Genomic DNA, 27040 nt, shown 5'->3' with positions numbered 1-27040 from the left:
TCATTATCAATAATAATTTATATCAAAATATTTTCATTTTTTTTTCTTTCCTGAATTAGCGGATGGGTCCAGCTCAGGGGGAACCTTGGGGATTCAAGAGAAAGTCAAATGGAGACGGACCAAAGACAAATGAGTGACAAGTGAAAATGCACTCTAATCCTCAACTCGAGCGAAGAACTATAGCAAAGTTCCATGCTGACAAAAATTATTGTGACCAGCTACTGAGAACTCAATCCGAAACACTACGAGCTACATGCGTTTTTGTTCTTAAGAACAGGTGGGAGGAACGACTACAGAGGAGGATCACTTTCGGCAAAAAAGAATGATCAGAGACGGCCAAGCGAGAAGAGAATTGTATAAATTGAAAACTATGCACATATACAAAGATGCTATAGTACATTAAGGTATCGACACGCGATGTATTCCGAGGGACAGCGACGAGAGCAGAAACCTCATCTCAATAACCAACTGGCACATGGTGTCCATTTCATTTTTTGCCCGCTATAAAGTTCGGCTCTTCACCTTGGCACAAGTACTCATCGCAAACAGAGGCTGATCCCCAGTCCTTCCGGAGCCGCAATATGTCCTCTGTAAATGTTGATCCGGACGCTCCAATGAACACGCTCGACATTGCACAAATCGTCTTGTCTAGCATAGCTTCCACCTTCAGTTAAAGACGTGATGTGTAAGTTTTTACCAAGAGCTGATACGGTTCAAACAAGCAAACGATGACAAATATCAGATGCTCTCATGTATTAACTGCTTGAACAACTCGACCTTGCCGGTTTCTTCTCATATTATAACCAACCGGGTAAATAGGCGAGGCGCTCATTCTATTAAGGCACAAAAAGCATCATCACAACATCTAGGCTTTAGAGGAAGTAATGGCTGCTTATGAACCAACAGGAACTACAAGACATCCACATAAATGGACAGCATAGGAAAGCCTTTGAGCTCCCAATAGAGATCTACTCCTGTCTTAAAATCTAACAGATGAAAAACATGAAAATACCAGTGTAAACTTCATCAGTTGAAAATCACGACGCTCTTTAGAGACCATCATGCAGTAAAACATAAAAGGCCATAAGGGTTCTTCTTCACCAAATGACTTACCATCATTCTTTAAAACTGTTAGCGAAAATAAAAAAGAATAAGATCGATAAATTAGAGACGTCCAGATTCCATCAAGGCTCAAACCATTAAATATGTTGCGCATTTATTGAACCAGAGAAAGCAAATGATTAGCTTTTTTCTAGATGCTAATAACTGCATCTCAGCACCGATATGAAGAGCATTTACACTCATTGTTACTCACATCATGCTCCAACTCATCAATCCAAGCGATCTTACGGGCCAGGAGACTGCAGGACCTCATACTATCCGATACCTCTCTCCAGAGAAATCAGCACATATTACAAGACATGCATTTACCTCAAGGCATGGAACCATTAAACTTGCAATTTGTGATGGAGAAATTCCGACAGTAGCTAATTGCTTACGTGATTGTTATGGCATGGGAAGCCCAAAATACAACTTGTATGGCGTAAAACACGCAACACCAAGATCATTCAAGATGAGAAATCACGCAACGCTGAGAGGTTGATAGCAAATTCCTCACTTTTTATGCAAATTCTAAAGGTCAATAATTGACAGGTTTCACGATTTACCAGCTCAGTTCCACAAATGCTTGATGTGGTAATCTCCTATGCAAGGGGGTATCAAAAAACAAGTGAAAAAGAGAAGGAACCACGAGCTAACCTGCACATCATCCTGGAGGCCATGCCTATAAAGCAGAGCATCCCATTTCTCCGCCGAATTACTAGCAGGGCGTTTAACAAGGGGAACAACTTTCCCATTCACCACAATTAGTGATTGCAGCAGGCCAGTTTCACTCTCTGCTGCATCCGTGGAAAGATAAATTGCAGGTGTATTGGCTCTTTCAACCACCCGACTGATGCAATCAGCAGCTTGAGGAATAGGGTAAAAGCAACTGGGCTTCTTCGCATTGCTACCAGAATAAGCAGATCAATTAGAGCTTCAGTGACAAGAATTAGTTAACTAATGGACTAGTAGAAACTTTTTGCCAGAAAAACAACTGGCAGTGGCACCAATGAAAGCCAGAACTAAAGTTGAGACACAATCATCCAGAACAACAATCTACAATCCAAAATGAACAATAAAGCTGAAAATTTGTCTGAAGTTCAACAAAATTAACGTCACATCATTCAAGCTAGAACTTACTCCATCAGGCTTCACATATTTATCTACAGTTTCCAATGGAAAAAGCTAAAGAAAAGGCCTCCTCCAGCAGCTAGAGCATACAGTTTAGATAAGAAGAAACACTTATCAAAACATCTTCTCAGATATTTTTATCTACAATTTGCTTTCTGAAGGTAACATTACCATTATTTCTTTAACAGAAGCTTCTTGTATGCAGAATTTATGAGTGACCATATCCACGTTTACTATTAGATTAACCTACTCAATGGAACTGAAAGGTGCACTTTAATACTTGAATCAGTTCAATATTCTCCCTCAAGAATTTGCTGGGATGGCACAAGTCCCAATAGTGAAAATATATTTCAGACGAAGAGGCCAATAATGAACTGGACATTTGGTCATCCTACTTGAAGGCCGTGTAGAACTTAGATAAAAAAAAAAAGCCATCGAAAAAGATAAAGATAGCAGATGAAGAAGTTTAACATTCGAATTGCTTCAATGTTACTGAATTTGAGAGAGATTTAAAGAACTCCTAATTAATCCAAGATCTACATGTTGCTAGCATTCTTAACGTAACAGTACATGCAAGTGACCAAAAGCCGTTGCACCTGGATTAAGACCATGCTTAACGTACACTAAAGAGAGTTGCAAGTAAACCAACAGCAAGCCTAGTTCTACGACTAACTCATTCGTGTTATAAAAATGATCGCAACTTCTTCCTGACCAAATCTATAACCGCATTCTATCTGCATCTAACAGCTAGGCAGGATATACTAGATGGAATAAGTAACTCACCAAAACTTCAAAAAACCATGTCGCCGAAAATGAAGAGCAATATAGTCCTTTCCCAAGAATGTCTGGATAAAACGTTCCGCTGTAAGCATAATCAGACGACTTGGTTCAATCAAAGTCTTGCATTTATGAGCAAGCGGACCACCAGGTTGCATCACCCATTCCTGCTCTACATCCGCAAAAAAAACATCTCCAATTGCAATAACGTCGTCATTAGATGCAAACTTTGCCTGGATGTCTTGGACTGTCCTCTTACTTGGCCTCTTCACATCTTCCACCCAGGGGGACTCAAGCTTGCCCATTGATAGCCCCAGATTCTTCAACTTCTTGACATGTTCATCATCAACAAAACAATGTTGCGGCAAAGAGAAATAACAAATGAACCTATCGATATGCAAGTGGTTCTTTCTAATCTCTGAGAACTCCTCAAATGAAATGACAACCTTCCGACCCAAGCATTGATTTATATGATCGATATCCAGCACCCTATGGTATGAATAATCGACTCTAGAGCTTGGAATAACCAAAACCCGGTTAAGTACAGCAGCGAAGAACATGTGCTTCTCTAAGCAAATCAAATGGTTCGACATTTGGCCCGATAAACAAATTGCAAGCAGAAATTTATTAGATTTCGGATTCCACTCAATAGTTCTCCTCTCCGAAAACCTCTGGTCCACTTTTTTACACCGGTCGAAACCATATCCACCAAAATTTGCAAACCCTACATCACCAGCACCTTCCGCGGACAAGTTACCAGACTGATGAGGCAATAACAATACATCCTGAATCTCTTTATTCAACGAAATTTGCTTTAGCACGGCGGACTTAAATTCAGCAAATGACGCAGATGACGACACCAAGGACTGATGCCCCTTATTAATCTCACTCGAATTCGAGCCACTCAGACTACTATTCTGGTCAGCTCCTAAATCCCGAAAAGTCTGATTCCACAAAGTCAGAAGCCCTAGCTGTTGCTGCCTTAGCAAATACAGAGCTTGCAGCTCGGACTCCCTCATGCGATCGCCGAACGAACCGGCCTTAATCGACGAAACATTGTACGAGAACAAGCCGCGGAGGTCCGCGGTGAAGTACAGGACGACGATGAAGATGGGGAGGAAGACGGCGAACAGGTACCTCTTGTTGAACGCGAGCTTCGCCAGCTTCGGCCGGCGGTCGCCGCCGATGCGAGACTCGAAGTCCTCGACGTCGAAAGCGGCCGCTCGATGCTCCCCGGGCGACACCGGCTTGGTGTCGTTCTGGTGGATAAGGTTCCGATGGTCGTCCTCCTCGTCGGAGGAGAAGGAGGCGGCGTCTCGCGCCATCCCGGCGCAAACCTCGCTGGCCTCCAAAAGGGTCGGCGATGGCGGGATTGCGGAGCGATGTTCCCGCCGCCGATTCCGATGAGCGGCCGAAAGCGGAGGTCGGTAGCGCGATGCAGGTGGCGCCGATTGATGCAATGCTGCGTCGAGCTTTGATATCAGATCTGACGAAGAGGACGAAGAAGAAGAAGAAGAAGATCTTCGGAGAGAGAGTGATGATCTTTGGTGAGGAAGAAGAAGGAGGTGTCGGTGGTTGAAAGGGACAAGGAAACGGCCCGTAACAATGAAGGAAGGAAGGGACCAAATCGAGAATGCGACTTATTATAGGGGCCTTAACTCCAAAATTCGAGAAAATTATACAAACGGTTACACTTTTAATTTATTCAATATTATTTATGAATTATTAATAAATATTCAATCTAGTCCATAAAGTATATAAAAAATATTCAATGTCGTCATTCTCTTAATTCATAGCAATGGGATCTGCCGATCGCGGCTTCCAATCCGTTAAGTTTGATCAGTAGACCAAATAAAAAGTTAAGCGCGATTATCTATGTAAGACATTCTTTTCAAATCTAAATATAACAAGTTAACGCTCATATTTTTTCCCTTTTTTAAATTAGATGGATAAAGGGATGGATATATTGATTTATTATTTTTAAATCTCCAACTTAAAATATAATAATTCACGTCATTAGATAATGTCTTATATGTCGTTTCAACAAATGGAAGGACTACATTGAATATTTATTAATAATTCGGGGATCACATTGAACAAATTAAAAGTTCAGGGACGACATTTCATATTAGATTAAAATTGAAAGACCATTTATATCATTTTCTCTCAAGAAAAACAAGAAAAAGAAACAAATGAAAAAATAGTTATTTCTTAAAAGTACAATTCAAAGGAGTACTTGGAAAGTCGTTATGTCCATTTGAGCAGTTGTGGATGAGGGATTGTCTTCTGTCTGAACTTCATCGTTTGAATAATCAAAGACATATCCATTTCTACAAGAAAGTGATAGCCAATAAGATGCAATTCAAAACTTTTTAATTCCATACTTAACAGCTAAAATTTTCTTGAAAGTGGAATAGTAGTACCTTTCGACATTTGTGAATATTCCACTCTTGAATCCATAGATTTGTCTTTTGCCATCAATTTTTTCAAAGAGGATTGCTGCTCAATACTTGTCGCTTGCATCATTCCGAAGGATCCTCTTGCCATCTGAAGGAATTTGGCACGGAAGCAAATTCTGGAGTTTTTCTTTGAGTATTCTGACTGCATTTGTTTAAGATGTTCCCCAAGGAGGGGTCCTTTCTTTAGCATTTTCTGCTGGGGTGCATGAACTTTGAGATCTTTGGCACAAAGTCTTTACAATACCTAGGAACTGTTGAAAGATTTTCATCATGAAACTTCAACCATTTTTTCGGCAATATGGTCACCAGGATAGTAAGAACCATTTTTGAGATGCACTCCTAAAAATTCAATTTCCTTATAAGCTATCGCCATTATCTTCCAGGAAGGCATGATTCCATATTGCTCGGTAATATAATATCGGCAAACTGTGTTAGTAGGATACAATAAGATTCTCCATCGGGACTGAATAAGAGGATATCGTCAATGTAAATTTGAGAGTTATCACTCATTGGCCCGAAAAAAAAAAAAGCACATTGCCAATCGGAATAAAGAGGATGCAGTTTTGAGATCAAAAGTAAGTACCGTCCATTAATAATGTTGATTTGGGATACAAAATCATGTTTTGTGGCAATCTTTTGGATGAAATCCAAGTAGCCAAAATTCTGCTTTAGGATCAAACTTTAAGTTCATCTTCGCATTTGATAGACACGAATACAGACCTTTCTATTTGGCAAAAGGAACTTGTCATCCCGAAAGAAATAATTGGGAGATAGGTAAATTGATTGCCAATCTCTTGTTTCCTCTGTTTTGCTAGTTCTCTTGTTGACATGTATACACTTTGAGAGTCAGATGGGCTCAATTAATTCCGCCTTGCATACAGTCATGCACACGGTGCAAGGCAGGTGATAGAAAACTCTCGAAGTTTGGAGCATTTTCGGGCACTTTAACACGTAGCTTCCATGCAAAGCCTCGCCGGGCGCTCCATCACCCATTTATTCAGATTCCTTTCCAATAAGCCTCCTTGCCTGCATAGTTCTATTTCTCTCTGGGCTCTGGCTTGAGGATTTACTTATCGGATAAAATCAACCCAGAAATCCATCGGGTAACTCAACATGGGTCTATTCACTTATTGGTCTTGAAGGCGAAGGCAAAGTAACTGAAAATTTTCGTGGCACCAAAAAGAATGAGAAATTTACGTCGAGAATGTCGGGGACCGGGAGCTTCACTCCGGGGACAGCGGCTCGGGTCGGCGGCTTGGTCACCATGAGCTGCTGCTGGCCGAGGCGGCCCGGCGTCGGGAGAGGCGGCTTGGGGGATGCCCATGTTGCACCGTCCTCTCTCTCTTTCTCTCTCTCTCTCTCTGTCATTCCTGTGTTATTGACTTTCATGCCTTAAAAAGCTGAGTTAGTGACTGAGGGTTCATTGATTTGCAGAAGGAGGAAGCTGAGAAGGAGATAGAGAAAGGGAAAAGGGAGAAGGAAGAGAAGAGGAAACAATTTGAGGAGGCCCTGGAGTCCAAAATCAACAGTCCCCAAGTGCCTCTCTCTCCTGTTAAATGACTCTTAACGTGTACTGTAACTCCACAAGAAAATAGGATGAGACATGAGAGACTCTTTACTCTCTCTCTCTCTGCAATATGACTGGAAAAATAGTTCAAACAACGTGTGAAATCAGACATTCCCGACTGGTCTGAAGAAAGCTGTCTTTCAATTTCTGGTTTATCTGGGTTCTTTTGAGTTTTGATGTGCCCACTGTTCATATCCAGATCCTGTGTGGCCCTCATATTTGAAGTTCTGGCACTTCCAAGGCTGATCAAGTCTCTGTTAACTGTAGCTCGTCAAAGACAACATACAAGATGGCAAATGAATAGATAGATGGTACAACTCAATCTAAGACATCCCCTATGGTCATCAGCTCAATCTAAGATTTGCTCCTACAGCAATAACATCTCGATTAAGAGAGGCCCTTCTACAATCGTATCTCGAATGGTACATCGATCTGTAGTTCCTCACCGCCACAGCGGATTGATTCATTTATAGTCCCGAATTCGAGAACCGGCCTCTAGCTCATAGTTATAATCAACTTCAAATGTACATGTAACTCCGTTCACTTTATCAGCAGGTTTTACTTCATTGAAGACCAAAGAATCAGTCGGCCGCATCCACGAGCCTACCACGTACCCATTTCTTCGTCGCTGCAATGGGCTTAGAGCATGTTTCGCTTCCCGTTGATTGAACATTAGTTTTGGTTCCGTTTGGTAAAGATCTGCTTTCACCTCCTACAAGGCCATTTGGTTCCGGTATGTCATGCCGCTCCCCCGAATGGTCCATTCGAGCTTCCAAATCAAGAGGGACGAAACCCAAGTCGATCGGATCAAGTTCGCCTTCTTCATCGAGCACATCCGGCAAGCTGAATCCTCCGAAATCGAAGTTCCCATCACTGTCCTCCCATGTCTTCACTTGGCTTCCATTGACTTTTCTCCGGTTCCGTCGATTCCCGGAGACTGTAGCTGTTTCCTCCTCAATATGATTGATCAGATCTGGTAGGGCGGCTGAAGGGTATGATCCATTGTAAGTGGAAGGCATAGATCCTATATCTATTGATTCAATCGATTGAATGGCCTCAGCTATAAGCTTTCTGGTTTCTGCAAGGGAAGCTCTAGCAATGGGACTCTTCACTGCAGCAGCCTCCAATGCTTTGGCTGCCCTTTCAGCTTCAGCAATCAATAGCCTGCGCCACATTTCGCCAAAGAAGAGACTCAAAACATCGAAACATACGGTCTGAAACTTTTGGAGAAGCTTTATAACAAGAACGGTGGAACCGAATGTGGATGTTTTGTTTGGAATATGATGCTTTAGAATAGTATTGCTGCGCAGTAGCCATACCTCGGCTATGAAATACTTAAACCAAGAAGGATAAATTTTCTAAAGTCCATTTCTAGAAGTCTGACATCAAATGACCTCTACACTGATTAAATTATCAAATAAAGCAAAGCATTATACTAGATTCTATCGCGTGTCTAGAGGGCTCCAAGGTTCTGCTTATAAGTAATTCATTATAAACAAGTGAACAAACCTTGCTCGTGCTATGGCTTCGGTCTTGTTTGTTTCTTGAGCTGCTCTGTGTGCCCTGATACTCTTTATCAACTCCAACTTAGAACTTGCCAAAGGATCCTTAAAGAGAGGAGTTTTCCTTCTCTTCAGTCTCAGTTTTTGGATTTGGCTCTGATGATCTAGTCTGGGAGTGCTGTCCATGTCACTAGATTTTTTCTGAGATGGGCTCCTTTTCCTTGGTCGTGTACCGCCGGCGTCAGCTGGCTTTCTCCTTGGCTTTCTTTCAACTCCAACTGGTGTTCCATGATACTTAGCCAGGCCAGAACAGACTCGTTCGCGGTATTCCTGTTCGGAAAAATTAAACAATTTTCAGGAAAATATAAGTGGGATCTCATAGTGAGCATGAATGCTAATGCTTTACCGAGAACAGACATTTGAAATATGGAAACTTGTATTACAGTGATGAGAAAGTTTAGTATAAGGAAAGGGTGAAAAGCAATCTATTCTATTCCATTCGACTCCGAGAAGCTGAGGTTTACACAATTTCCGAGCCACCTAAGTAAACAAACATAATCAGCTTTTAGCCAAACACATTGCATAAATAACATAAGAACACGTGGTTGCATGACAATTGACCCATGAGTGAATTGGTGGACTAACTGGGGGCCTACAATTGAACTCAGGTCAAGTCCATAAGAAAAAATCAGAACCCGATGATCTATCTGGGATCTTCCGTGGACCAAATCGTTTTTGTAATGCATTCACTCTTCAAGATTAGCATCAAGGAAGTACATGGGTAGAAACATAGTCGAGCTTCAGCTCAGATACAGAAGGTCAAATATGCATCATACCCCACACTGGGATTATGGCAGAATATAGTAAGATTACATATTCCATTAGATGGTCTGCAACACTGTATAAAAATATGTTCCATAATAACATGATACATCTGAAGCTCCTATTAATTCATTTCAATCTAGACTTGGAACGGCAGATTTAAGTCGATCAAAATATAGTCAGCAGACCTGTTTTTCAACCAGATAGGATGATAATAATTCTCCCTCATACTCAAGATTATTGGTCTTTCCTTCTATTCACCATTTCATAAACCTTGATTCTTTTTCTTAGAAAGTGATCTTATCTATGTATTTGGCAATAAATTACTATTAAGAAGGTGAACTTGTAAATAGAAGATATGTGGACATGTACATAGAAGTGAAGTTTGCTTATCCATTTATTAACAGAATCAATTGATTAACTGACATACTGGAAAACAAATTGTGAGAATCTAAATGGACAAATTATAATTTGCGATATTCATTTCATGACATTTTATTAAAGCCCTTACGGGATCTGCCCATTTTGCTGCAATTGCTTCTGCAATTTTTCTTCTTTGCTCTGGCGACTTTGGAGCTCTCTTGCTACCTTTTGGCCTAAGCATCGTTTTCCGCTGCTCAACGCTCTCTAACCACTCACGCTCAAGCTGTTCATTCAACATGTCATACGAATCCCACCGCAACTCCTCCTCACCTACATAACCTTTTCTAGATGCTTCTGCAATCAAGTTCTGCCATTCATTATAGCATGTCTCCTGCACCATCAACTTTTCCCGACGCCTTTGCCACCCCATCCGAACTCCAACACCAATTTTCAGTCTTGTCTTCTCACTGGAATTTCATTTAAAGAAAGACAGAAAAATTTTCTGAGCATTCGAAGGCAAAGACACTAATAAAAATTTTGCAAGTGTAAAATACCAAGATCTTGTCACCATTGGTATACAAAACCAGAAGAAAGTATGCATTACCAACCTCTGTGCATGTCCGAGGTTGATCAACTTCATCTTGACCTGCAAAGCCAATTTTTCATATGAGACCACATGAATTTTGTAAAATTGCAACCAAGAATTCCATCATTGGAGATAATATTTTCATGAGGAAGCCGGAGTTTGCTTCCTTCCAAATGTTATTATCTGAGACTTTGTTTCCTCTTTAACATCCCAAGCTAGAATGCATAACAATCTAGATTCATCCATAATCTATGGCTATACTTCAACAAAGAAACATATAATTATTCTTACATGACATCACCTTAGGATTCTGCATTGCTAGTCTAGTTCTCTCTCTGATTCGTTGCAGGGTTTCTGCACATGAATTATGGCACCTTCACTGAGGGTGATGATCAAGGGTAACACATACATTAGTCACCGGGATTCAGAGTTATAGTTACCAGCACTATGCTTCCTGCCTTTGTTCCATGGAGTGTTCCCCTTATTTGCCTTAGAAATTCTCATCCGCCTCAGCTTTTCTCTTTCGTCCAATTCCATTCCATCGTCCTCAGATGGCTCAAGTCGGGCACCTGATGAACTTGAACCTGTAGCCACCTGTGAGCTTTCGCGAGATAAGCGCACATCTTCGTTCAGAACAGAGCACATGCACTCTAGGGTGGCAACTGCCTTGACCACAAACTTAGGCGGATGCGGCTCCACGAGAATCCTTTTAGGTGCGTTAGACAGTTTCCATGAGGCAAGCCTTTTATCATTCCCAAAAGCAAACGAACTAGAGAACAATCTACCGTGAACAAAGGCTTGAGCCCCGAGTGCACCCAGATGATTTCGGAAGTTAGGCTGGGCAGTGGCAATTTCTGTACACAAGACATAACCAATTCGAAGACATTAATTGTATGTCGTCATTAGAAGAAAGAAGAGAATCCATATTGCGCAACCACAAATTCAAGAATGCATTCTGCTTACGGGACATTCACCGATTTTACTCCAGTGACAGTTACTCAAGCCCAGCTAATTACAATGTTCGGAATTTCAGGGAACAAAAAAGGAAGCAACTTCTTGAAGTCACGGCCATCATTTGCAGCCTAAGTTGGCGACGCGACATTTACGTGCTAATTACATCATTTGCTAGATTCTAATTTGAAAATCCCCGCTCAACAAACAAAAGAAAGAACACGGAATGCAGATAAGGCGTTCGAGGTAAGGCAATGAGCCAAGCAGAGCCTTGCACTAGAGAAGAAAACTAAAGACTACCCACGAAAGTAGAGCATGGAGGGTACCTAATAAAGGCATGGATGGGCGCTCATTCAGCCAAAAGCCACACAACTCTGAGCAGTTTCAAGACCTCCCAAACAGCACGGCAGGCCTGTCCTCTAACTCTTCAACCTTTTTAATTGCAGAACGCAGAGATCACTCGTTCACGAGGCCAAGAAACGAGGGCGCGAGGCACGGAGAAGGAGCGCCGGCCGAGGCAGAGATTGGAGGGAGGTGAAGAGGAGGAGGAGGAGGAGGGAGGGAGGGAGGGTGAAGAGATGGCGGCGAATGCCAATGGTCGGAGAGACTTTTTGACAGCCACACAGCGAAAGCTGAGATAACATTGGTCTTTGGAGACTTTTTTTGTTGTTTTCATTTTGGGATAAGTGCGCTAAAGCTTAGGGAAAATTTCAATTAAGTAGCCCAATTGGGGTCCTTTTCTCAAAATAGGACCTAAAATGAATATGGTGTCAAATAGGGCTTGAAGTGTCCAATCAGTCTCAAATAGGGACCCGAAGTGCTCAATTCGTTTCATGTAAGGGCCTGGGTTCGCCGGCCGGTCAAATCTCTCCGGCCGGCGAGCACAGGTACTATTCCGGTTCATCTCTATTTTTTTTTTCCTTCCCTCCGCCGGCCATAGCCGGGGCCGGCGGAGGTTGCCGGCCTCAGGCGAGGCCGCCCTCGCCGGCGTCGGGCGAGGGTCGCCCTCACCTGGGCTGGGCGAGGTTGGCCTCGCCAGTTGCCGGCGTCGGCCAAGGCCGGCCTTGCCGTTGCAGGCGAGACCGGCCTCGCCCGACGCCGGCGAGGTCGAGCCCTCGCCGGCAACTGGCGAGGCCGACCTCGCCCAGCCCAGGCGAGGGCGGCTCTCGCCCGACGCCGGCGAGGGCGGCCCTCGCCCGACGCCGGCGAGATTTGACCGGCTGGCGAACCTAGGCCCTTACCTGAGACGAATTGAGCACTTCGGGCCCCTATTTGAGACTGATTGGGCACTTCAGACCCTTATTTGACACCATGTTTACTTTGGGTCCTCTTTTGAGAAAAGGACCCCACTTGGGGTCCTTAATTGAAATTTTCCCTAAAACTTATCATGAAAATATAATTTGGTCCTAAAAATTTCAAAAAAAGTGATTAAGTCCTAAAACTTATCATGAAAGTGCAATCAAGTCTTAAAATTTATTACGAAAGTACAATCAAGTCCTAAAACTTTCAAAAAGTATAATTAATTGAAGGACTTGATTGAATTAATTTGACAAGTTTTGGGACTTATTTACATTTTTTGAAAGTTTTAAGACTCAATTGCACTGTTGTAACAAGTTTTAGGACTTAATTGTACATTATGAAAATTTTAGAACTCTATTGCATTTAGGACTTTCAATGTACTTATCCCTTTTATTTTTTAACTTTATTTTTTCTTTTCATGGGGGGAGAGAGAGACTCCGCCGAGAATTTGCATCCGATTGCGGGGCTTCGACCTGGATATAAATGAGGTTGTGCGGGCTCAAGTCGGCTCGGTAACGCGAAGCCTGAGCCCAATGGTCCTACCGGGTTCTGGCCCGAGTCAGCCCATGTGAGAGGAAATGAAGGGCAATTCTTATTAAAAGCTTAGATTGGAAAATGCATCTCCTTTTTCCTAATCTCTAATCAAACTATAGAGAGAGAGAGAAAAAAAAGTAATCAAAGACACCTCCATAAAAAATTCTACTCTTTCTCCGATCCGCGTCGCTTTTAGAGCACGTTTGTTTAGCGGAAAATGAGTTATTTTACTCTATGGAGTAATTAGACAAAGAAAATTATTTTTATAATCGACGTCAATTTGCGTGTAAATGTTTTCGTGGATAATAAAGATAATTTTTATTTATTCATTTTCTGAAGGAGATGAAGCGAAGCAGTCACTTTTCAAAGAAATATCTTTCAAATTATTTAATTTTTACTAAACAAACGTGGCCTAATTGCATGCTGCAGTTCACCAACCTCGTTTGCAAGAATCTGGTTAGAGCTTTGATCCTAGTTCAAGGTTGTTATCTGTCAATTCCTTGCCCTTGGTCATTTGACTTTTGCCACCTTTCTAGAGAGCACGCCTTTTCAATAGTCAACGGGTCAAACATCGGTAACCCAAACATTGGAAATAAGAGTTACTAGATTTCAGGCCCCAATTGAATAATGTATCCTTACGTATGGCCTTACATAATTGAAATAAAACCATCTTAATTTGTCATTACAACAAACCCAAATTTTGGCAAAGTTTACACCTCAAACGTGTTCTTGCAATGTAACGTGCAAATTTTCTTTGATTCGGCCTATGCCGAGACCAAGAAAAGCCTGTTTTGCCATCACTCGATTATCGATTTTTTTAGTTTATTATTGGATTTCAGCCGACCAAACCAAGAGAAGAAGTTTAGTATCGTTGCTTATTAAAGGACAAAGCCACATTTAGGAAGGGTGTAATATCAAACGGTTACGCATCGTAACCATTACTAGTTATATATTATGATACGGTTTGATTCAATCTGGAAGGTATTTCCCGTACAAACTTTGGAAAAATTTGAAAAATTTCAACCTATACCAAGATCAAACCGAGAAATATAACTCAAACCAAACAATTTTGATTTGTTATCGGTTTGTTTCGGTTTCGAACTGTTACCACCAAACCGATTTTTTTTGGGTCGAAACTACCAAACCGCTCTTTTTTTTGGTGAGAACCGGTTTGGTTCTTACTGGTAAACCACCAAACCGCTTTAAAAGTAAAGAAATTTAGCACATGGTTTTGACTATCTAAGTTGAACGTCCAATATGTGAAAACGACAAAAAGATATTATTTTCTACACAATTATCGAAAAAAAGGAATGTAATCACAATATCGCCAAAATCATTTATAGACAATATTGAGAAATATTATTTTGATTAAATGCAAGTACACCGAGGATGATACCAAACTCTTTCATAAGTATTATCTTCAATTAATAATCAATCAATAATGGTGAGAAGTAGGAATCTTTCATTTAATAGTATAGAGCAACATTAAACAGATACGAACAAACTTTGTTAGGTCACATCATGAATTTCATCAGTCAAATTAAAAATAAGTCGATTATATTCGATTTCATCGATTTCCAAAGTTAAAAAAAAACCAAAACCAATCAACCGACCCAGTCAAGACATCCTCGTAAACACACAAGCATCGTAAGATGCTGGAACAACTCATCCACAATGTCTTAGAAGCCGAGAATAGCTTGTCTTGTGCGACTTATCACAATCCTTAAGCGCACCTGTTAAGAAGACCCTTACAAAAAAATTTCCTAAAGAAATTCCAAATAAATGCTCCAAGTGCTCTCATTTTTTCAAATAAGGACATGAAGTGCCATCATTTTCTCAAATAAGAGTATGAAGTGAATTTTGTCTCTAATAAGGGTCTGAAGTGGTAATCTCAATCTCAATAAAGAGCCTAACCTCACTGGAGTTAGGGGCATTTTCTTCTTTTAATTTTTTTTCTTTTTTTTCTTTCTTTTGTGTTTTTTTCCATAAAAAAACAAACTAAAAAAAAGCTAAAGTTCAAAAAAAAAAACGAGGGGTTGGCTTGCCAACCCTTCCACCTGTGGCCGCCGCCCAACCGGCGATGGGGCGGCGGCCATGGCCGGCGGAGTCGTCGGTGCCTTAGCGAGGGCCGGCGACCCTCGCCCAGGTCCGCAAGAGGGCCGCCGACCCTCGCATAGGTCTGGCAACCCTCTCCTAGATTTGGGCAAAGGTCGCCAGCCATCACCGTCGAGGCGGCCACAGGCAAGGGAGGTTCAAGCCCTCCCCCCCTTTTTTTTTTTTTTTAATTTTAACCTAATCTAACTAAAAATTATATTAACATTATTTTTAGACGAAAATGCCCTTGATCGGCCGAAAAATTTGGCTAGTCAACTTACCGGCAGGGTGAGGCCTTTTATTTGAAACTGTTATAATCACTTTAAGCCCTTATTTGAGAAAATGAGGGCACTTCAAACCTTTATTTGGAATTTTTCCAATTTTCTATGATAAGTTCATTTTCATCACAATGCTAAAGTCTTATATGGAACTTACATGTATCACTAGACACACCAAAAAATATCACGAAATATCTAACTCCTCGTTTTTATATCGTTACTAAAGTTAATAAATACGGGTAATTTAATCAAAAGAAGTGCTTATAAAACACTTATTAATAAATAAATAAATAAAAAGCAAAAATTCATAGCTTTGGCATCACCAGTTTCATGCATAATAAATTATTAAGAAAATTGGAAGGCGACGCGTTACGTACGATTAAAAGAAAGACAGAGACGAACAACGTCGCCGGTCGGACTGATTCTCCACCAAAGATTCTCCACCGAGTCAGCGAGAGAAACTACTCCTCTCCATTTCTTCGATCCGGTCAAGACCAGCATGTGCAATTCCATCACACTTCGTGTATAAAACCCACTTTCACGGAGAGAAAATCCCAACCGAGAAGATGACCATGTTCGCCGGCTCCGTCCGCGAAGCTGCCCGCCGCGCGTCGCTCTCTGGCTCCGACGCCCTTCTGCTCGTCGTCTCCGTACTCGCGCCCTTTTGCTGCCTGTTTGAGATGTTGCTGCCATGGACGGTTCGCCGCTGCCGGGGCGACCAGAGCGCCCCCTGCGCCGGCGGCGAAATCTGCACGGTCTGCCTCGGGGAGGTCTCCTCGGACGGGAAGCTCCGTAGGCTCCCGGAGTGTGGACACTGCTTCCATGCGGAGTGCATCGAGACGTGGCTGGGGTATCGCCGGACGTGCCCTCTCTGCCGGACGACCGTGAGCGGCCGGGGCGGAGGGAAACTCCGCGACCGCGCGGGACGGCTGCTGTGGCTTCTGATGGGGGGCGTGTGTCAATGGATGGACAAGCACTTCGATTCTAACCTCGCATTGGTGTTCTGCCATGATTCTGAAACTCTTCTCTATTGAATCTGGTTTTGCTGCTAGTTGCGGAGGGTGAGAGATTACTTTTCATGTGTAACCAGAACATAGAGCGAGGATATTCATTTTGTATAGAAAGATAGGTATACAGTGTCTTACCTTCATGTTGAATTTGATTACAAACATTCTTTGTATCTAAAACAACATCGATTCAAATCATATTCCTTCGTTCCTTTTTACAAGAGCTTGAATCGCGTGACATGATCGGGTACAATTACCATTCTCTTGTAAATGTATCGATCGAGAACGTGCAAGGTGATGCTGCTTTTTTCGGGATGAGAAGGGGCAGAGAAAATGCCTCGAACCGACGTTCGACGTTCGAGTACGTGGCGCTACGGCCCTGAAATAACCCATGTCGTACTTCCGGAAAAAGCTCAAAGATCTAAGACAAAAGGGTAATTGTACCGGACATAGACACGAGTGGATAGGTAATTACGGGCGTGAGACGACTCTTTCTAAGGAACTCGGCAAAATGGCCCGTACCTTCAAGAGAAGAGGTGCCTCCTCACAGAACAACAAAACCGAGTCCGGTTTTAGTGGCGCATAATTCAATAGTAGGTAATTTGCCTGCTCAAAATAGTTGTACTCTAAGTCATTATAGTTGATCTCCAAAACAAAGGAAGAAGACAAGTTCATCAACTACTTCATTGGAGAAAGTCCTCCAGAGATTTAGGACCGTGAAAACGCGAATGATAACCATTTCATTTTTCTGTTTTTCTATATTTCTATTTTCGAAAATAGGTTTAAAATAGAAATCCATTGGAAAAAGTGTCAGAAAAGTCTTAAACCTATTGCATTTGTGCCAATTTAGTCCTAATATTTTGTCTTTATGTCAATTCAGTCATTCCGGCTAATTTTGGTCGGGTATTGCTGACGTGGACACCGACTAACCTACGTGACACCGCCGGCGATGACGTAAACAACTTTTAATAATATTTTAATATTTTTCAAATTTTCATTTAAAATTTTCTTTTCTTTTTCTTTTCTTTCCCTTTCTTCTTCCTCTAGCCGGTTGCCATACTAACGACTAGATGGAGGCCAGGGCCGACAAGCCCTGCTAGCCATAAGCAAGGTTCACCCTCACCGAATGGCCGCAAGGGCGGCCTCATGTTGGGCTGGTGAGGCTCGCCCTTGCTGAATTTGGCGAGGTCGAGCCTCGCCAGCCATGGGTGAGGCTCGACCTCACCAGATCCGGTGAGGTCATGCCTCGCCCAGCCGCGAGGGTGAGGCGAGTCTTCGTCGCTAGCGAGGGCAAGCATCTCTAGTGCCTCGCCGGCCCTGGCCTCGAGCCGATCATCGATGGCCCAAGAAGAAAGGGAAAGAAAAGAAAAAAAGAAAAAGAAAAGAAAATTTTAAAAAATTAATAAATAAATTAGATAAAAATATTATTAAAAGTTGTCAATGTCATCGCCGGAGGTGCAACGTAGGCAGGCCAGCGTCCACGTCAGCAATATCCGGCCAAAATTAGTCGGAAGGATTAAATTGGCACAAAGACAAAATGTTTATGATTGAATTGGTATCAAAAAAAGATTTGAGACTAAATTAGCATCAATGTAATAGGTTTATGACTTTTTTGATACTTTCCCGGAATCCATTTGGCAACACAACTTCATTTTTTTATTTCTAAGATAAATTTTTAGCCCAAAAATAGGTTTGGAACATAAATGAGAAGTATATTCATTTTACTTATCTACCTATGACAATAGAAATAGAAATAACAACTTTTCTTATCGCTCGCCCTCGCCATCCGCCTCCCGCCCTCGACCTCCAGGTACAGAAATTTAAAAATAACCTATCAAACGAATTTCTATTTCGGAAACACAAATTTTGCATCGTTATCAAATGCTACTTTTTGCGTAGAAATTCGTTCACGGGATAGAAATAGAATAATCTATTTCTAACCAGAAATTGGGTTGGAAAAGAGAATGGTTTTTATTCATGTCCTCACTAGCTGTTTTTATGGTCGATGAGGAGGTCGATGACAGGCCGAGCCTTCTTCATGTTTTCAGAGAATCGGATCGTGGGTCATCTCGGGCCAGCCCGGCCCAATTACTCTCGGGTCGCCCCATTGGAATTGGAACCGACCAGACAAATTGTTGTTCCCTCCTTAACCTTTTTAAGAGCATAGAGTCATCAGCCATGCCACATCATCACCCTTATGATTCGTGCTTTGACCACTAAACATATGATAATACTCTAAAAAAAATCATTTCTTGATCCATCATTTTGTCCGGGCGTTTCCTGTCCTAAGCTGCAAACGCGGTATATGCCCAGCAAAAGCCCAAAATCGAGGCTAACAATACGGGACGAGATTGATCTCCTCGTTCGGTATTTTGGACACGTCTTTATGCAAAAGTCTTTGGCTTGTATTCTTTATACTCGGTTCAGTTGAAATAGACTACTAATTCAAAGCTATGACAATAACCAACACTAATGTCGCCTTCGAACGATGAAGTCGAGTTAGGTTTTGTTCAACATTGCATAAAAAAAATAATACAAAAATGATTAACAAAATGAAGTGATCCCTCCAACTCTCACCTTCCCTAACCACAAAAGGCACTGTTTGACCCCATTTGGTTGGTCCCCCATGTCATGAAAATGGTGGGTCTTGGGTCTGGTCATCTTACTTCTTAAAATAACAGTTCACACATTTCTCTTTCCAATGATGTATTATAGCAGAGATTAAGTAGATGGATCAGAGTTCATCCTTGATTTGATAAATGGAGTTTTAATTGCACTAGGAGAGATTAGCTCAGACTTCCTGCCCTTAGAAATTTGAGCATGTCTCAGATAACACGGGTTCGATATCTCGGAGTCCATTATCACTTGAGATGGTCCTTGCCCTTAGTTTTATCACGCATTAAGATTACTCATAATTGAAAATCTTGCATGTAATCAACACCAGGAGATGATGCGAGGGATGAAAGGAAAGAGAAAACCCAGGTGTAGATGAAAGCAAGGAGCACCTAGGACAGATAAAGTCAACATTTTTCTTGACTCACCAGTGTCAAAAGCAGGTGGTAATTAGCGACTTTTTCGGATCTGTAAATCTCCCTCAAAACCTGTGTTGGCTTTCAAGATTGCGTGCATTGCTTCAAAGATTAGACCCCATGTGACAGTCTTGAATCACAGACCCCACCGCACACCTTGCGGCTCTTTTTCATTTAATGGTTTGAATTCATTTTCTATCTCGAAAATGGTATACTAGTCTCTGATCTAGGACAATTTTGCAATGCTTAGTCCCTCCTTTTGTGTGCAGCTTCTGTTTCCTGTCTTTTTCTTTTGGGGCAAATCTGATAATGTTGAGTAAACTTGTCAGTTAAGTGATCCTGCTAAATTGCTATCAAATTTATTGTCTCTGTGCGCAAAATGGGTACAGTAAGGAAGAAATCAAGGCATTAGCTATGCTGGGAAATGGAAAGAAAATAATTTACTTGGTGCAAAACAGGAAGGAATCAAAGACTTATAGGAGCCTTAGGCTCTTATGTGGGGGAGATATTTTAGGCAAATTTAGCCATGACAGTCAAGAAGCTAGCAATCTCATAGGAACGGGTGATAATGGTATGGTTCTTGCCCTGGAGATAAGAGGTGATCAATTGACCATCAACAGAGAAGCTACGGATCATTTTAGCTTGAAGAAATATAAAACAAAGGTGTGGACTGTGGAGTGACTAGAAAATCAAGATGTAATACAATTCACTTTTGAGGATCTTCAGATGAGAAGATTAGAGGTGGGAGAAAAAATATGTTTATGGAGCACAATGACAGTGTGCAAAGAATCATCCCATCATCACAACAGGTGGGAAGATTTGATTGCAGTATTGATATGTCACGCATGGATGGATACTGTTTAATCTTGCTTGCACTCAACAAAAATTTCAATAGGAAAAGAAAAAGCCTTGATTAGATTAACGTGTCAACTAGACGTATGAGCCAATTCAGAAGCATATTATTTACCACTTGGCAGTCAGCTCAAGGTTGAAGTAAGATTCTTGATTTCAAATGCTAATGGACATGACATAAGTCAAAACGCAGAGCAACATGAGTTGAACGGAGGTGTCGAACTGTTAGGAAGAGAGATGCATGTTTTAGCCAAAAAACAAAACCGGGAGGAATTATTTTATTTGGCAGTTCACTCAAAAGTTTAAAAATTTAGCAATAATAAATCACAATCTTGGTCCCAAGTATTGTCATCTTCTTCCTCCTCTCCGCTCTCCCCATCTGATAAAGAAAAAAACTCTTCACTCCCTCCAAAGTCCTCCTCTGTGGAGAAGACATGGAGTCTTGAGCTTCCTCTGTTAGTCCTCGCTCACGCACTAATCCTCCTTTAAAACCGTCCATTCTCATTGCAGACAGCAAGTTCAGCACTCTCTCTCTCCCCTTCTCCACTCAAAACATTTCTCTTGTCCTTCAGCACAAACCCCATCTTGAACCCTTCACTGAATCTGGATTCGTTTTGCCAAATCTGGTATCAGATTTCAAGATCCACCGGATCAACATAAACCCTTTTTGTAGGTTTTGCAGCTTTGCTCAACTTTCACTCAAATTCGCATCTTTATCTTTCGTCCATCTTGTGGGTTGGGTTGAGCTTGAACTGCGGAAAGGTTCTCTCTTTCCGTTGCCCATTAGGAGATTAAGCTCTTTTAGTTTGGATAGGTAAATCTCGATAATTGTTGCTCGGAATGGGAGACTCTGACATCACAAAACTGGATGACTCTGAAGCGGTTGCGTTAACTGGCAAGATCATGTTGATTGCGGTGATACTTCTCTTCATAGTAGTCCTCTTTGTTCTCCTCCTCCATTTATACGCCAAGTGGTTCTGGGGGCGCATCGAAGAAGCCTCCTCGGCCGCCGCCGCTCCGCCCCCGCGCCGCCGCCGCAGCCGGCGGTTCGTCTTTGCCCCCGGCCAGGATCCCACGGTCGCTGTCCGTACCGGACTCGATCGGAAGGTGCTGCTCTCTCTGCCGGCGGTGGTGTTCAATCCCCAGGAGTTCAAGGAGGGTCTTGAATGTGCCGTTTGCCTCTCCGAGCTGGTTCAGGGGGAGAAAGCTAGGATCTTGACCAAATGCAATCACGGGTTTCATGTGGATTGCATTGACATGTGGTTCCAATCACACTCCACTTGCCCTCTTTGTAGGAAATGGGTCGGTCTCGGTTCAGATTGTTCGAAGACCATCGACATCGATGATGATTTGGAAGAAGAAAATGGTGACAGTCAGCCCGTGGAAGAGAATTTATCTGGTGGGATGCACCCCACTGAATCACCAAACTTTCCTACAAATGTGTTGTTTTGGGGTAATGAGATGCAGGTTAGCTCTGGGAGTGCTTGTTTAGAAGAAGGTGGTTCTTCTTCTTCTTCAGCTACTTCTCAGTCATCATCATCTTCTGCTGCACTTGCTATTGCTAGGCCTGCGATGGTCGTTATTGACATGCCAAGGCAGATTAGCGAGAATCCCTCGGCTTCTTCGTCTTCAGCGAACCGGGTTACCGAGGATGATCTGAAGTCCCCAGTTCCCACAAGACTGAGGTCATTGAAGAGGCTCTTGAGTAGGGAGCGAAGAGTTGCTCCTTGTAATGCAAATTCTCTTGATGTTGAATAGGGGGAGAGGATTGTCTTCGCGATACACTCACCATGATGCGCACCAGCTGTTTCAATTATGGCTAAAAACTTAAGCTGTCTCAGAGATTTCTCTCGTTCTTCCATTGTCCAAACAACAGTTTGTTGATGGAGATGAAGATGGAGAAAGTGGTGATGAGTAGTATTCACTTAAGTGCTTGGCAGGGATTTGAGGACTGAATTGGATATCCAGAAACCAGATTTATGTTTCGTACACAATATTTGTTCTTGCAATGTTGTTCTGAGTCAAGTGTTCCAACTTTTTTCTTAGGATGAGAGAGAGAGAGAGAGAGAGAGAGAGAGAGGAGAGAGAGTACAGTAAGAAGAAAGAGTTTTGCTTCTCTGTCTCAGAGGGTGGAAAATCCTTCTAGTTACAGAAGATGTAGTTTGTAATTTTCACTTTTGTAAATGTATTGATTAAATTTGCATCTCCTGGTCGGTTAATCACAAAGGTCGGTTCTCTTCCAGTGGATGTAATTTGATATACCCAGAGTTCTCTTTAAGGCTATTCTCATATTCAGGATGCAGTAAGACATTGATGCAAAATGCAATCTGTGACAATCACGAATGTCATTTTGTTAGATCAGTAAATGATTTCCTAGTTACATTACATGATGGGAGGAGCTTGTCATTGGCTCATTGCTCTAAATTGGCAGTAGAAATCTATCCACAGAAGTTTCAGGAGAACTAAGGACTAAAGAGCACAGTCGGTAGTTTAAATCAAATCAGTTGCAGCATTTAGTATTATCTTATTTATTTTCAATGATCCAGTGCAGATAAACCATTTAAGCACCAGAAACTTAGAAGGAAACAGCATGGTGATAATGATCAATAGTAATATCAGAACTCGAGAGACTGCTGCATAAAGTGTATATTACTGTGAGATCAAATTTATAATTTCGGCTTCAAAGAGTTTGTTGAACTTCACATTACAGAATGGAGCTCCTGACATGCATCATTATTACAAAAAACCTGCCCTTGATGTAGCCTTGAATCTATTGACGTTAATCTGAAGCAAGAGTGACTCACAGGAAATTGTTGTTGACTTTAGGAAATTACAGAAAAAACAGTCAGGATTGCCACCAAACACAATCGATAGCTATTTTTGAGCTCTTCACATGAAATTAGCACTATGCAACCGATGGCTACTACATGAGTGCTAAACACTCGGGGACATTTGCCTCTGAACAATCTTCATACTCCAGCGAGTCAACATATTCTTTGTTGCAGAAACTGAGGACCTACTGTTCCAATGTCCCTAGGGTTTTCATGTGCTAAGTTACCAAGTAAACAGGTCCGTAGTTCTTAACGCCGTGAGGCTTGTCCAACTCTTCTAGAGACATGTATTGCATTTCGTTCTCCGCTCTTTTTGTGGAATTGAAAAGACCGGAGAACGACCCCGAATTCAGACGCCGGAGCCAAGCATCGGATTCCTTACTTGCCCCAAAGATTGGACCGGAAACAATTTTTCTCGGTTTATGGTTGTGATGATGACTTGCAGGTTCTGCTTGGGGCTTGCTCTTCTTCTCTGTTCTCAACCATGAAAGCAGGGAGCTCTTCCATGACTTCTTGCTCCTTTTATCTTCGCCCAGGTTTCTCTTTCCTGCCACTTCTACAGAATATTGTGAAGAAGCTCTTACATTTGGTTCGCATTTGTGCTGTCTGGCTTCATCCAAGAACTGAACAAGGCAAAGGAAGATTAAACTATTGAGTAGAACCGGTTGCAAAACCTTGAAGACTTGGAACAGAATACGCATTACTTATATATCCATAAGAAAAGTTGTCGCAACACAAAGTAAGCCAAAGAAGAAGAAACTTCCTTCCTTGAAACATGATTCACCTAACCAACTCAGTTTTTATATCAAATCAACCTGCGTCCTCATCAGATGTACATCATAGAGTTTGATCTCAGATTGTCTAGAGTTGACTAAGCACGTGAAAATTGATAAGACTTGTTTGAGTTCAAGAATGTTGTGATCAAGTGAATTACTGGAAATGCAACAGTGTCACAACTTAATGAATTTTCCAACTTATACATGAAGAGATGGCAGTATGACTAGCCAAAAAAGAAAAAGAAAAGGGAAAGGATAGAAATGAAAACGAACTTGATGATAGCATTAGAATTACCTGAAGAAAGTCCATTTGTGGATCAAATTCAGTAGCACCATAATCGCTTGCCTCACATTTAGGGTATACTGGAGATTTCCTCATCTTGGCGGGTTGCTGCTAAACCAAATTCTGCAAATTTCAGGACCATACAGTCACAAAACTATGAACAGATATGCAGGTGGCTTCCACACTACATGGCTAGATGAAATAGAACAATGTAAGGCCTTCGAACTTTAATGTGTTATGAAAAAAATCCTTTCTCGCTTTTGATTGTTGTTGCTAAAAGGGTCTCTTTTTTTTTCCTGTGTCAATAAGAAGATCAATTGCTAACTGCAACAGGAAAAGCCTAACTATCTTGTAGGCTGTGTGGACAAGGGAAGATACCAGAAAGAATAAGATGATGAACCAGAAGGTGTAATACCACAATCAAAAACTATATCATGAAGAAAATCTACATAAAAGATGCGAAAGAACAATTAGAGATTCTAATTTACAATAATATCGACGTTCAATTCTACTTCTAAACGGGACTCACCTGCACAACAAAGGAGAGAAAAAAATAGGAAAAAAGCCTACAACACAAAAGCCTTTCAAAGCCACTTTAATAGGCATTCAGATTGATGAATAGAAAGCAGTGGCTGTTGAAATGGCAGTGTCAACTCTGTAGCCTTTCGGTTACAACTTCAGCCACTTTGAGGGCCATTGACGTGCGTGTGAAGGCCAATCAATCGAGTGTTGTTCATCTTACATGTACCTAAAGGTGACGGCCAACCACTAATCACCGGCAAACAAAGAAGAATAGAGAAGAAAAAGCAAAAAGAATTCCAAGAAAAAGTAGAAACCCATCAATGGCACACACCAAATCAAAATGGGTAAATCATGATTATACTTGAGACGCGCTAAAAAAGCCAAAAGGCGGGGACTTTATCGAGCAAGTCAAGCATTAAGGACAAATTTTCACCCAACTTTGGAGCTTAACTTGCCCCTGTCTAGCGTGAGCTGCAAAAGCCAAGATAGGAGGGAAAAAAGGCGAGGCAAAAGCACTTCTCATGTAGAGTTAGCTTGAAATTTTGAAATCGAAAAACCAAGTAAAAGAGAGACCAAGATGTGAGATATAACGAAAGAACCTGCTGAGGGAAAATGAAAGATCGGCTTGTGTACGAAAGACTTCATTAGCATTTTAACGACAGAATATAATGATGTCTTGTCTGCTGAAAAGATTCACTCAAAAGATCCTTCTGACGTTTGGTTCTGGGCATAAATGGGGAGCGTGATTAGCGGCGGCAGATACGGAATCTCTGCGTCTCCTTTAACTTGAGCTCTGGATCAATCTACTAGCATAGAGTACACATATAAGCAAGGAAGAGAGATCAGCTATGTTCGTTATACTAATTCTTGCACTTGTGGTCGTAGCTTCTTACATGAATATGAAAGGGGTCGTAACCATTCATGAACAAAGCATTGCATGATCAAGAACGACTACAGATAATTTCATTCTTTTTTAAAAAGGGTATCTTTGATTTTGATTCTTTTTTTCCCCACTGTTCATGTGGGGAGTAAAGATTCGAGTGTGTATAGATTTTGGTGGTGCGGTGAGGGAGCCACCTTTTCTTTTTCTTTCTTTTCTTTTTTTGGGTCATGCTGGTGATATTAAGAGAGTTTTACAAATTGGCTTGGCAAGTTATAAAAGATAAATTGCGAACTTCAGAATTTTCGAAATTCATGAAGGTTTTGAAATGGATAATTGTTTCTGCATCCGTTTTCTCATTGGATTTTGCAGATGACCTTTTCATTTTCTGGTCCAACCAGGCAGTGACAGGCAGACAACATCATTAGGTAACGCAAAAGACTTCCCATGAGAACTCTTTATTGTGTCTCTCAGCCCACATGTAACGATCATTGCTAGAGTAAGTAATAAAGAACGATTCTGAAGAAGTGAACTTACTAAGGTCCTCTGGCACAATTTTGCTTCCAAGTGGGATATTCACTTCTAAACACGTTTAAACTATAAACAATCAATAGATCGATCATACTTCCGCTTGACGTGTCATACTTAAGACTTTTTCTGCCGCGATTGCGCATGCAATGCGGATGTCTTTAGCGATTTTTTCAATTACATACTTTCGAGTACACATGATTAGTGATAACACCACAGTATATTACGCCGTAAGATACAAACAATGGATCTCTGGAGGTGGGAGTCTTTTCTTTCTTCTTTCCAGACCACAAAAAGCAGAAGAATGGGGTTGTCCCCGCTATCAAAGCTTTTGTTGCTCACAGTCATCATTCAAGCATAAAGCTGACACCCACATGGAAAAAAGTCCATCCTCCTCTCCAGTGGTGCGAAGTATCTCAGTTCATATGAACGAAGTCAAAGCATTGACTCCTATCATCATCAGTCGATGGTGGTGATACTACTACATAGGGAGATGTAAGTAACCCTAGCTTGAAATCAATTTCATTAGCCATGAACACAATTTTGCCTCCTAGAGCAGAGTAAACCTCATTTTGGACTTCGTTGGCTTCAACTACTCCGCTATCAAAGACGACGGTGATCAATACGATCCTAATCCGAAAAGTTGCATCCTAGTTTGGCTTTTCTATGCCATGTTCATCTTCGATCCATGAACAATGACAACCCGCAACCTATGAAGCTCAGTAACATGAAAAAACCGACGGCTTTTATATGCCATGAAAAGTTGCATCCTAGTTCGGCTTTTCTATGCCATGTTGTCTTCGATCTGTGAACAATGACAACCCACCACCTATGAAGCTCAATAACATGAAAAAACCAAACGCATGAC

At 41.6% G+C, this 27040-nt stretch overlaps 5 protein-coding genes across 10 annotated transcripts; 2 read left to right on the top strand and 3 right to left on the bottom strand.

Moving 5' to 3' along the window:
* Nucleotides 1–323: 323 nt before the first annotated feature.
* LOC115683683 (O-fucosyltransferase 36-like) lies at nucleotides 324–4619 on the bottom strand. Its single transcript, XM_030608253.2, has 3 exons — nucleotides 3016–4619; nucleotides 1759–2008; nucleotides 324–664 (listed from the first exon to the last, which is right to left on the bottom strand). The coding sequence occupies exons 1-3, from the start codon at nucleotides 4332–4334 to the stop codon at nucleotides 488–490; spliced, it is 1746 nt and encodes a 581-aa protein (XP_030464113.1). The 5' UTR covers nucleotides 4335–4619; the 3' UTR covers nucleotides 324–487.
* Nucleotides 4620–7435: 2816 nt separating this feature from the next.
* On the bottom strand, nucleotides 7436–11727 carry LOC115683707 (uncharacterized). 4 transcript variants are annotated; one of them, XM_056320487.1, is made up of 8 exons: nucleotides 11586–11727; nucleotides 11094–11162; nucleotides 10749–10892; nucleotides 10610–10662; nucleotides 10331–10368; nucleotides 9871–10189; nucleotides 8545–8867; nucleotides 7436–8199 (listed from the first exon to the last, which is right to left on the bottom strand). In XM_056320487.1, exons 1-8 carry the CDS (start codon nucleotides 11596–11598, stop codon nucleotides 7617–7619), a joined length of 1542 nt encoding a protein of 513 aa, XP_056176462.1. In that variant the 5' UTR covers nucleotides 11599–11727; the 3' UTR covers nucleotides 7436–7616. The 4 variants fall into 4 exon arrangements, with proteins under 4 accessions (XP_056176462.1, XP_030464157.2, XP_030464156.2 ...); XM_030608297.2 differs by having other exon boundaries at nucleotides 10749–10902; nucleotides 11586–11656; XM_030608296.2 differs by having other exon boundaries at nucleotides 10749–11162.
* Nucleotides 11728–15791: 4064 nt separating this feature from the next.
* On the top strand, nucleotides 15792–16692 carry LOC115683641 (uncharacterized). The gene has a single exon (XM_030608198.2). It carries the CDS (start codon nucleotides 16031–16033, stop codon nucleotides 16496–16498), a length of 468 nt encoding a protein of 155 aa, XP_030464058.2. The 5' UTR covers nucleotides 15792–16030; the 3' UTR covers nucleotides 16499–16692.
* Nucleotides 16693–20676: 3984 nt separating this feature from the next.
* Nucleotides 20677–22594, top strand: LOC115683736 (RING-H2 finger protein ATL3-like). The gene has a single exon (XM_030608337.2). It carries the CDS (start codon nucleotides 21193–21195, stop codon nucleotides 22108–22110), a length of 918 nt encoding a protein of 305 aa, XP_030464197.1. The 5' UTR covers nucleotides 20677–21192; the 3' UTR covers nucleotides 22111–22594.
* A 371-nt stretch (nucleotides 22595–22965) lies between these two features.
* LOC115683724 (uncharacterized) lies at nucleotides 22966–25296 on the bottom strand. 3 transcript variants are annotated; one of them, XM_056320507.1, is made up of 4 exons: nucleotides 24772–25296; nucleotides 24621–24687; nucleotides 24255–24365; nucleotides 22966–23806 (listed from the first exon to the last, which is right to left on the bottom strand). In XM_056320507.1, exons 3-4 carry the CDS (start codon nucleotides 24336–24338, stop codon nucleotides 23402–23404), a joined length of 489 nt encoding a protein of 162 aa, XP_056176482.1. In that variant the 5' UTR covers nucleotides 24339–24365; nucleotides 24621–24687; nucleotides 24772–25296; the 3' UTR covers nucleotides 22966–23401. The 3 variants fall into 3 exon arrangements, with proteins under 3 accessions (XP_056176482.1, XP_056176480.1, XP_056176481.1); XM_056320505.1 differs by lacking the exon at nucleotides 24621–24687 and having other exon boundaries at nucleotides 24772–25295; XM_056320506.1 differs by lacking the exon at nucleotides 24772–25296 and having other exon boundaries at nucleotides 24621–24738.
* Between the last annotated feature and the right edge of the window lie 1744 nt (nucleotides 25297–27040).

The sequence above is a fragment of the Syzygium oleosum genome, unplaced genomic scaffold, assembly GCF_021117445.2.
Source record: "Syzygium oleosum isolate NSW1041296 unplaced genomic scaffold, Sole_v2.1 Sole_v2.20, whole genome shotgun sequence".
In the NCBI taxonomy this organism is placed as follows: domain Eukaryota; kingdom Viridiplantae; phylum Streptophyta; class Magnoliopsida; order Myrtales; family Myrtaceae; genus Syzygium; species Syzygium oleosum.
Note: the sequence above shows the minus strand (reverse complement) of the source record. Positions and strands in the feature narration are given on the sequence as shown.

What these genes read in the sequence shown, in the direction of transcription:
- LOC115683707 (XM_030608296.2), bottom strand. An exon ending in TAGCAATGCAGAATCCTAAG is followed by an intron (nt 10,369 to 10,609) that starts GTGATGTCATGT and finishes TTGGCTTTGCAG; the next exon opens with GTCAAGATGAAGTTGATCAA. An exon ending in CAGCAAAATGGGCAGATCCC is followed by an intron (nt 8,868 to 9,870) that starts GTAAGGGCTTTA and finishes TTTTCCGAACAG; the next exon opens with GAATACCGCGAACGAGTCTG.
- LOC115683641 (XM_030608198.2), top strand. Translation starts at nt 16,031, where the DNA reads ATGACCATGTTCGCCGGCTCCGTCCGCGAAGCTGCCCGCCGCGCGTCG.
- LOC115683736 (XM_030608337.2), top strand. Translation starts at nt 21,193, where the DNA reads ATGGGAGACTCTGACATCACAAAACTGGATGACTCTGAAGCGGTTGCG.
- LOC115683683 (XM_030608253.2), bottom strand. Translation starts at nt 4,334, where the DNA reads ATGGCGCGAGACGCCGCCTCCTTCTCCTCCGACGAGGAGGACGACCAT. An exon ending in CATGGTTTTTTGAAGTTTTG is followed by an intron (nt 2,009 to 3,015) that starts GTGAGTTACTTA and finishes TTATTCTGGTAG; the next exon opens with CAATGCGAAGAAGCCCAGTT. An exon ending in GCCTCCAGGATGATGTGCAG is followed by an intron (nt 665 to 1,758) that starts GTTAGCTCGTGG and finishes CTTTAACTGAAG; the next exon opens with GTGGAAGCTATGCTAGACAA.
- LOC115683724 (XM_056320507.1), bottom strand. Translation starts at nt 24,338, where the DNA reads ATGAGGAAATCTCCAGTATACCCTAAATGTGAGGCAAGCGATTATGGT. An exon ending in CACAAATGGACTTTCTTCAG is followed by an intron (nt 23,807 to 24,254) that starts GTAATTCTAATG and finishes TGCCTTGTTCAG; the next exon opens with TTCTTGGATGAAGCCAGACA.